The sequence below is a fragment of the Garra rufa genome, chromosome 14 (genome assembly GCF_049309525.1).
Source record: "Garra rufa chromosome 14, GarRuf1.0, whole genome shotgun sequence".
NCBI classification, from domain to species: Eukaryota; Metazoa; Chordata; class Actinopteri; order Cypriniformes; family Cyprinidae; genus Garra; species Garra rufa.
In genome coordinates, this window is record NC_133374.1 from 9,265,124 (window position 1) to 9,276,033 (window position 10,910).

Sequence of the window (10,910 nt, forward strand, 5' to 3'; positions counted from 1 at the left end):
TTTTAATACTTGGTAAGTTTGATTTGTTTGGTTAACTTTGGTTAAATCTTTTATAATAATACTGTGCAGTGCACAAAAATCAAGATGGTTCATTGTGTTCATTGTTCATGATGTTAAGTTTAGAAATTATGTGCATGCACTTATTATTAGTGTGACATTTTGGCATGCAAATAAAGGGGAGAACTTCAAGATATCGGCCCTAAAAATCGGCCAAAAAAGATGGGCAGCACATATCAGTCATCGGCTGACCCTGACCTCTAAACATCGGCATCAGTTATAGAAAAACCCCATATCGGCCGATCTCTAATTCTAATCATAATTCAGCATATTAAAATGATGTGACACTTAAGACTGGAGTAATGGCTAATCAAAATTCAGCCTTGCACAACAGGAATAAATTTTAAACTATATTAAAATAAAAAACATTATTTTACTGATCCCAAACTTTTGAACGGCAGTGTGTCTATATGGTTCCACATCAAGAAAAACTAAAGGAAAATGAAACATGTAAAGTGTATTTTATTTTGAGTAACAAATCTTGTTTTATGGTTTTAGTTTTCGTTAACTATAGTAACTCTGGTGCTCAAGAAACATTTCTTAATATCATTAATGTTGAAAACAGTTGTGCTGATTTTTTGGAAAGCGTGATTTTTTTTTTCCAAGATACAAATCTGACTAGTTTGTAACATGTCTTTACTGTCACCTTTGATCAAATTATGTTCTTACTGAATAAAGAAATACTTTTCAACAGTTTTCTACTTCAGAGGTGTTAGAAGATTAACATTAATTCATAAACCATTTTTATCATTTTGTTAAGAGTTTGTAACATCATGGTTGAGGGGAAGGAAAAAAAAAAAGCAGAAACCCCAAACTTCCTTGAACGCTTGTGACTGAATTTGATAAAGGCCAAAGTTGCCACATTTCCCATGTGCCTGTTAATCTAAGTGCTGGGAAAGTCAGGAAAACTCCATCATCTAAGACTAATTTTCAGCATCTTAACACTTATCTCTTTTATATGGTCTTTATAAGTAACTTGGCCTGGTATTTTAATGCTGTCAAATTCAGTCCGATTGAAATGTAAAAAAAATAAAAATAAATTGATGCAAATACCTGATGCAAATAATAAAATATTTTTAATACAGAAATTTTAAAGCATTGTTAAACATCAATACATGATTCTAAGGTCACAGCTTCTAAAATTCAAAGCAATGCACCCAATCTGCTCTTGAATTATATAGTACAGTCATTTGCTTTGCAAACTTCTTTCCCCTATAAAATATTTACATTAACCAGCTTCAGATGCAAAATGATAACAACCACCTGCAGTATGTCATTTCCCACAGTTGGAGAAAGAACAAGCTTATGTTTAGAAGATTCAGAAGCATGCTAACTTGCTACTTTACCTTTACAGTGTGTAGTCTTTGTAGAGTATGCAAATTCCCAGCATGCATATCAAGGTTATCTAATGCATTTACCAAAACATGATCTGTAAACTCGACCTGACCTTACATTTCCAGTGTGATGAATGAAGTAACACCTGCAATTTTTAGTTATCATGGTATGATAAAAGTGGATCAATTTGCAAAGTTACAGGCAACTCTCTACAGGTGCAAAATCTAGTGTGAAAAATGGTGGACACATACAGTACACTTCGTACAACCAGTAGCCAGATGGTGTCTTATCACCTAATGACTAGGCTCTATTCCAGTTCAACAGAAGCTTTGAAACAACTCTGGATTTTATGCAGATTTCCCAAAGGGCTCTTAAGTCATTACACTGCAATCAAAATCAGACGGTTTGATTCACTAACATAAGACGGAAAAGCAAGACCACCAAAAGGCCATAGCTATTCATTGTAAAAGACAACTTTTACATCATCAAGAGCCATTGAGGCAGAACGTGATTGATGACAGCCAAATATAACTTTAACGTCACCCAGTTCACATATAATAATACTAGCTGTGTAAACAGCAACTGCATTAGGAAAATTGTCCACTTAACATTTGCTTTGTGCTCCATAAATAAGTTACGATCCAAGGAAAATTTGAATAGTTAAAGGAGGAAGCAAATAAGATTAGAAACTAGAAAAAAAATGATCTTACTGGTAACAAACCAATAATGCATTTCCAGTGTTCCCACATTACTGGAAAAAATTACATGGAATAGTATGTCATGGGAAAAATGAACGCAAGTAAATTAATTTTTGAAAGTCATTATTTTAAATTAAAAAATTTATATCGAAGGTTTTTAAACAACAAAATCTTTTATGGTTTCAGGGTTTTGTAATGTCACCAAGCCTGCATTTATTTGATCCAAAGTACAGCAAAAACAGTAAAACCAAAATATTTTTACTATTCAAAATAACTGTTTCCTATTAAAATGCATTTCAAAGCTGAATTTTCAGCACCAGCTTTTTAGCTTCAGTCACATATATTCTTATGTGTTGCTCAAAAAACATGTATTATTATTATTATTATTATGTTGAAAACAGCTGAGTAGATTTTTTCAGGGTTCTTCGATGAATAGAGTTTAATAATTAAATAATACATTTCATTAGAACAGCATTTATCTTGAATAGAAATATTTTGTAAGATTATAAATGTTTTTTTATCATCACTTTTGATCAATTTAAAGCATCCTTGCTGAATAAAAGTATTAATTTCTATCGTTTCTTTTCCAAAAAAAAAAACCTATACTGACTCTAAGCTTTTCAATGTTATGGTGTATAATGTTACTTTATGTACATAAAAATGACTTTTTATTTTATATAAATGCTAATCTTTGGATCTTTCTATTCATCTAATAATCCTAAAAATATACTGTAAATAAAAATAACTGTAAACGTTGATGATAATAATAAAAAAAAAAATGTTTCTTAAACACCAAATCAGAATATTAGAATGATTTCTGAAGAATCATGTGACACTGAAGACTGGTGTAATGATGCTGAAAGTTTATCTTTGACCACAGGAATAAATTACATTTCAAAATATATTCAAATACAAAGCAGTTTTTTTAAATAGTAAAAATATAGTATTTACTGTTTTGCTGTACTTTGGATCAAATAAACGCAGGTTTGCTGAACAAAACACCTCTTTTAAAAACATTAAAAATCCAATCAAAACTTTTGACTGGTAGTAAATATATTTTTATTTTATTTATGAATTTATTTTTAAAGCGGAACATCATAAATATATTTGTATTACTGCACGCTTATTTCATTATCTTATTTAGAATACTATTCGTTTGCTATAATTTTTACATTATTTGTTTTTAAGGTTGAGCATAACTACAAAAGAAAAAGAAGAATCACATTATTATATAATTTTTCAAGCCATGGATTTTTTCCCCATGACTTTTAAAATAAACTTCAGGCCAAAATCAGAACTAATACAAATACCAACAGAAAATCGTTTCTTTTCACTCTTGACTAAAACTGGTTTGTTTCATCAGCAGGCATCCGGGGCAAGAAGCAACAAATCCCAATCATCTCTTAAAAGTCAACTCGGGTGAACTCCAAAGACAATCCACCCTTTATATGGGCCTAAAACACATTAAGGAAGCAATTGCACACGCTATGATGCTCTAGGCACCTTTATTTGACACGCTGCCACAGAGCAGCCCAAGCGAGGACAGCGCTTAACAGAGAACGCATTCCCTTCCTATTCTCAGCCGGGCCGCATTTAGACCCCCATACGATTTTTCTAAATAAGACTACAGCACTGGGAAGGGCGGCTGCAATGCACAAAGCGCTTTGCAGTACATCTTGTTTGTTGAAAAGGCCATCAGCACTCATCTATGATGACACAGCTACTATTCCCCCAATGCAAAAAAAGTTTAAACTCACCTGAGACGCCGTTGTCCGATGGTAAGGGGTCTGCTCGACATTCCATCAAGAAGCATATACATACAATCCAGAAAGTCACCAATCTGCTGAGCTCCATAATGGGACAGCTGGTTTGGGAACACAAGGGAGAAAAATCACGTCAGCAAATCAACAATTCAAACCTGCATGTCAAGTCACGTTTTAGATCCGAAAATGAATGAGATGGGGAAGAATGTTGGCAACTGAAACACATTTACGTTTTACGCTGTGTGCAAATATGCCTACTTCCGTAGTACATAGTAAGTTAATAACAGCATGTGAAAAGGACAGCATGTCCAAATTTCATTCTTACCACCCATATTCATACTATACAGAACATATGTCGCGAAGTAGGTTTCAAAGCAAATATAGTACGTACTAAAACTAACATATGCGATTTTAGACACAGCTTTATTGTCTTTATGAGACTTATTCAGCACACGCTCAGTAGAGTTCTCTTTTGCCTGAGGAAAAAAAAATAGATAAAAGTCCCTATTTTGAAGTATTTAAGTTTGTTTTCTATTTCTCAATATTTTTGTTCTACTGTATAAACATTATACATACATACCTACACACACATAAACAAAGACCAAACAAGAAATGTTACAAATTGTTTTGTTTATTTCCCTAACAAAACGAGTGCAACATTTTTTCACGGATGGCATGTGATGAATGTTATTAAGTTACACCTCTACTCACCTGCCAACTAGTTAACATTTTTTGAGTGGAAATTGTGTAGCTTATTTAAAAAAAAAATTAACTATACTGACCATTTGAAAGGTTTACGTTACAATCTGACAGGTTTAGCTTTGTATGTAACGTTAACGCTACCATATAAAGAGCAGCTAAGACTTTACACATGAGTAATCTTAATAATGAACACATTAACATATGTATTATATATCCAGATATGTTTCAGAAGCAAATCTTAACTAGTAAGAACCTTCACTCACATTTGCTTAACAAAACCAGTCATAAATAGCTGATTCATAATCAACGATAGTATCTTTATATTCATGCGGTTAAATGCGCAGCTGGCTTTGTAGAGGCACGAGGCCACTGGTTCCCACCTTTTTCCTCTTTCTAAACACCCAAAATCCATCTCCAAAAACATATGTGATGTAAAACACAACGAAACTGAATGTTAAATCGTTTAAAATGAGCTGCGTTACCTCGGGTCCTCGTGTAGACCGTCTCAATGTTCGAGGTTCGTCTTCAACTGCTCTCTCCTCCCATCAGACTCCATGGAGGCTTTGTATTGAAAAACACTCCAAAAACACACGATTCCGTACGGCTCCCCCGTTCTGATGTGAGAGAATACGGCAGGTGGTCGGTGGTTCGCTCGTCCTCTGTCAGGGACAGAAGCAAAGAGAGGCCAAACAAGCTGCGCTTCCTCCTCGGTTCACGCCGGGCTCGCAGTCTGCGGCACGACGCATGCGCAGTCACACACTCACTGCTAATCGCCCTATGCTTGATCACTATCAAATAGACTCCGCTAAAACAAACACACTCATGCTGCTTGTTATTTTACGGTGTCGACTTTACGTTCACTTATAGTTTTTATAATTAGTTAAAGATATTTTCTAGCATGTTTATTAATGATTATTTAGTATGTTTGTTATGTTTACCACAAGGATCTTTTATATTTTTAAATTATATAATATCACATTACTATCATTATATAATATAATTATATAATTTTACATGTTACAAGGCTACTTTTCTTATTTTTTGTAAAATATTTGCACTAGCACTTTACATACTATTATACTGTTAAAAAAGTCTTTATATTTCTTAATATTTTAGTTAACTGCAATTTTAGTTTTTCATTAAGTCCGTATTTAGTATGTTTATTATGTTTACCACAATTAAGTTTTTTATTATATTTAGCAATTATATAATTATGTTACTATTAATATTATTACTATATAATATTAAATTAATCTTAATAAGAATCATAAGGCTAATTTTATTTATTTTTTATTAAATATTAGCATATAGTACTTTATATTCCCTTATAGTATTATACTTCTTATTGACATCATTATATAATATTATTATAGCTATAATATTACATGTAATATTTTTATATGGGTAATTTTATGTATTTTTATAAATGATTATAAAATTTTAATGATATTTCAGGAAATGTACATCTCCTGACTGAATTTGAACTTTACAAATATATTTTTGCAATTTTAGTTTTTCATTAAGCCAGTATTTAATGTTTATTATATTTGCATAATGAAGAGAGATTTTATATTCTGAAATTATATAATGTGACATTACTGTGCATTTTATTATATATTATTAGATTTATTTTATTAATAATTACTGGGCTTCTTTTATTTATTTTATCAAATATTCACATGTAGTACTTTATATTCCCTTATAGTATTATACTTCTTAATAATATCATTATATAATATACTTATAGCTACAATATTACATGTAATATTTTTTATATGGGTAATTCTATGTATTTTTATAAAATATTTGCACAACTTTATATTCCCTTATAGTAATATACTGTGTTTTCCACACAAAATAATTAATATAGTTTTTATATTTGATGATAATTTAGTTAATTGATATCTCCTTTTATCAGTTCATGCATTCTGTTGGAATCAAACCATGACCTTGGTGTTGCTAGCGCCATGCTCTGATGTTTGAGCTGCAATCTAAAAGATAGAAAATCATTTACTAACCTTAACATCTAACCTTCTTCTTTGGAAGCTTGCAGGATATATTTACACAGATTGCTGCATAAATCTGCAGAATTCCCACAAATGCAGCGCAGAAAGGTCACAGAATCTGACTGGGCCATTACATTCACCATAAAATACTTTGCATAATCACCAGCAAAAAAAAAATAAATAAAAAAAATATATTTGTGCATTACTGTTTGGTTGGACACTCATCTGCTGTGATGGTGTTTTCCAAACACTTTTCTTTTTCCTATTTACCCTTTCATGTAAGGGACTGCAGTGTGCTTGTGTCTGTGAAAAGATTACACTGCCTCCTAGTGGCATTGGGATGCCAATGAAAATGTCACTAATGGATGTTAAGATTTTAAAGTTTAAGTTTGACACGCCCTGGACGCTTTTTTGGATCGTGAACGGTGAGTTTAACCACAAATCAAAATGTGCTAAAAACTGAGATGTAGATGAGTTTGTTTCTTCATGGGAATTAATCCATCAAGGCGTTTTAACTTTAAACCACTGAGGTCATAATCAAACTTTTTTCCCTCCCACATCAGAATCCACCAACATATTTGTTTTGAACTAATTTTGCTTGTAAACAGTGCCCTGATCTGTGCATCTTTCTTTCCTGATTGATACAATATAAATTTTCCATTGGAGAAAGCCGTATTATGGAGAGAGGACTTGGTTGCTGAAATGTGAGAGGTGTACTCACTTTTGTGAGATACTGTATGTCTTTCTATTTGACATGCACTCCATTAATTTATGGCCTACATCATCTTTAAACTTCTCCACTGGCACTTTGCCTTTTTGTGTCACTAACTTCCTCTCGATGCATTAGGCTGTGCTCACTTCCTCCTTCAGTCCCCGGTGTCACTGTATTTAGGGACAGTTTTATTCATACCACTATTGACAATTTCCTGGACGCTCTTTAGTATCATGCACGGTGAGTTTATCTCTTATTTGCACTTCATTCTCTGTCCTATTAGCTTTTATTCTAGGCCAGATTTAATTTGCATCTCTGGTTTGATCATTTTTAAACTGATAAGAATGCAGTGAGGTAATTGGAGCATTACATCCTTTTTTTATTATCATTTTGCCATAGTCAAATGCAGCTCCATTGTGCTTTATATATATCAGAGTCAGACTAAATAATAATAATATAAATTAATATGTAATGATATTTTACATTTTATATGTAATAAATATAATAAAGAAAGAAAGAAACCTTTAATTTTCTACTAAAAACTAGATTGGAAACAACAGTATATGAAGCCTATATAGTGTCAGTAGCATTTGGATATACAAGAACACAGACAATATTGTATTTATTAGATAATAAATAGAAAAAAATATACAAGATCAGAGGGTTTAATGGAGAAATGGAGTTTCACATACATTGATTTAACGCCTCTGGCAAGTCTGATTCACTTTGCAGTTTATTCTAAAAAGCCCACTTATACAGAAATAAACTGCCTGTAAAGCACTCAACCAATGTGCAATTCTAAATATCTAGTATTGCTATAAAGTAAAAAAAAAAAAAAAAAAAAAAAAAACCTGATCAGTAAGTACTCTTATCTTTAACATGTATTCTGATTCCTAGAATTCGCATTGTAAGACTGGAGCTTAAGATTTTTTTCCGCAAATACTTTCCAGTGCAAAATGAATCATGCGATAAGTGAATGGACTGTGGGCGGTTCGTGACCCCTAAAACAGTAAGCTGTACAGTTTTAAGTTCTAGTTTTCTTTTTGGAAAAAAGGAACTGTCTTTTTGTCAGCAAAGTCATGTTAGACCCCTAAACCTATAAATAATCTACTGATCTGGCATTTCAAACGTAGAAGTACATAATGTATGTATGTATGTATGTATTTTTATCATGCATATTAGGCCTACAACAGATAAATCAACATGTCTCTTCATTTGATTTTTGAAGCTGAGGAAAACTAACATCATATGTTATAATAAATATTGCAAGATTACTACATTATTGCACAGTTTCAGAAAATATTAACAGGCACCCATGTGAGACGAATTACTTCCTTACCAGCTCTGTGCAACTGTTCTTCTCAGAAATATATAAATAAAGGTCTCTGACAACACTGGTGTTTTGTGGGTGTTAAGGACGGCCATTTGTAATGCACGTGATGATCTGACATAAACATGACGTACACAACCATGATGGTCTCTATGTAGAATATGTATATAGAACACAAATGTTTTTGAAGATTCTAAAGCTTAATAATGCTGCATTTATTTTTTTTAAATGCAGTAAAAGCAGTAATATTATGAAATATTATTGCAAATTCAAATAGCTGTTTTCTATTTTAATGTGATGCAAAGCTGAATTTTTTAGCATCATTACTCCAGTCTTCAATGTCATGTGGCTCTTCAGATTTCTTTCTATGCTGATTTCCTGTGCAAGAAACATTTCTTATCAGTGTTTAAAACAGATAATAAAAAGAAAGATATTTAGAAAAAAGGAAAATAATGTATACTTTTGTTATGCAACAAGCACTAGGCAAGCAAGGCAGCAAGCATCAGAGCAACTGAAGCAATGAGTAACTGAAGCCATTTTAAGCTGATTTAAGTCAAAATGGATGAAAAATCATAAATGCATCCACTAGAAACATGATTTAATGGGTTATCATTTTTGACCAATAGGTGGCGCTGTTATAAAAATCGATGTGGTGTGGTCAAAAGTGTGTCAACATGTCAAAGCTTTGCAGAGATACAGTCTCAGTCGCAGTTTGGCATTATTCCAGGAAATTCATTGATGTGTTAAACAATAAACATTTCATAAATCAAACATAAAATCCATAAAGTTTTGCCAGCATGGTCTGAACATGATCTGAGTTGAATTTGGTGAAAATCGGACCAACAGTCTAGGAGGAGTTCGAAAAAGTAAGTTTTCAACATAAATCAAAATGGTAGACAGGAAGTTTGGCTGACTATGGCAAAATTAAGATGTATGTACTCAGCATGACCCAAACAATATATTGAGACATTAAAATATAATAATATATTGAGACATTTCATTAAAATATGCCAATTTAATGAAAAGTTATTAGCATTTTTTTGCTGCACCAAATCTAAAAAGACCAGTTTTGTGATTTTTTCAGAAACATTCAGAAGTTATAAGCAAAAAAATACATTTATCATACCTCCTGACCACTATGTGGTGCTGTGCCGGAACTCTAAAGGTAGCCTCAGGTCATGGTTGTTGTAACACACACAAAATTTGATCTCTAAACGCCAAACCATTGCAGAGATATATAGCCTCATATCCATTTTTGCGTGCTCTTCGTCGAATTCATTCATGCATTATTCAAGAACGGTTTGACTAATCAACTTGAATTCCATAACCTTTTGCCAGCATGGTCTCAAGATGATCTGAGCCAATTTTGGTTAAAATCAGAAAAACTGTCTGGCGATTTTGAAAAAAAATTTTTTTTTTGAATCAATAAAAATAGCAAAAAAATTAAAATGGTAATATTTTGCAATATCACTGTTTGTATCACTGTATTTTTGATCAAACAAATGCAGCCTTGGTAAGCAAAAGAGACATCTTTATAAAACAAAACAAAAAAATTCCAGATTTTTTAGAGTGTATCTAGAATTTCTGCTAAATATCTCATCTATTACTGTACATGGCCAAGTCATGCCAGCAGGGTCTAAATATGATCTGAGCCAATTTTGGTGAAAATCAGACAAACCGTCTAGAAGGAGTTCGAAAAAGTAGGTTTTTCGAACTGATAAAAATAGGGAAAATTTGATTTTTTTTTTTTTTTTTTTTTTGAAATTTGAATTTTTTGAAAATTTGAAAATTTTAATATTTCACAATATTACTGTTTTATTGTATTTTTGATCAAACAAATGCAGCACTGGTAAGCAAAAAAGACTTAAAAAAAAACAATTATTAAATTTATTTGTACTGTATCTAGAATTTCTGCAAAATATCTCATCTATTGCCAGCAAGTAATACAATACATTATTCAAGAACGGTTTGACTAATCAACTTGAATTTCATAACATTTTGCCAGCATGGTCTAAAGATGATCTGAGCCAATTTTGGTGAAAATCACGCAAACTGTCTAGGAGGAGTACGAAGAACTACACTGTAAAAAGTTTTCACCAGATTCAACTTAAAAACTTAAGTTCAGCAGTTGCCTTAAAATTTAAGTTAAATCAGCTTAAAACAACAAGTCATTTTAACTTATTACAATAAAAAATTAGTTGATTTAAAGGTTGTATCAGCAATTTCTAGTCTAAAACATAAAGTGTCAATTTCAGCTGACCTTTCTTCATGATCCGCTCGCTGCCTGCCCCATAAATTGTCTGTGAA

The 10,910-nt window shown here is 32.0% G+C and overlaps 1 protein-coding gene across 3 annotated transcripts in view; it reads right to left on the reverse strand.

Annotated features, from left to right (window-relative positions):
• The window catches only part of stim1a (stromal interaction molecule 1a), a 49,854-nt gene extending 44,553 nt beyond the window's left edge, over window positions 1-5,301 (reverse strand). Inside the window, exons 1-2 of one of the 3 annotated variants that reach the window (XM_073817528.1) lie at window positions 5,038-5,301; window positions 3,848-3,954 (exon numbers count right to left, since the gene is read on the reverse strand). In XM_073817528.1, the coding sequence (XP_073673629.1) occupies window positions 3,848-3,944 (97 nt within the window). In that variant the 5' untranslated portion in view covers window positions 3,945-3,954; window positions 5,038-5,301. The remainder of the gene's footprint in view (window positions 1-3,847; window positions 3,955-5,037) is intronic. The other 2 variants (XM_073817526.1, XM_073817527.1) reach the window with 2 other exon arrangements.
• Window positions 5,302-10,910: the final 5,609 nt, after the last annotated feature.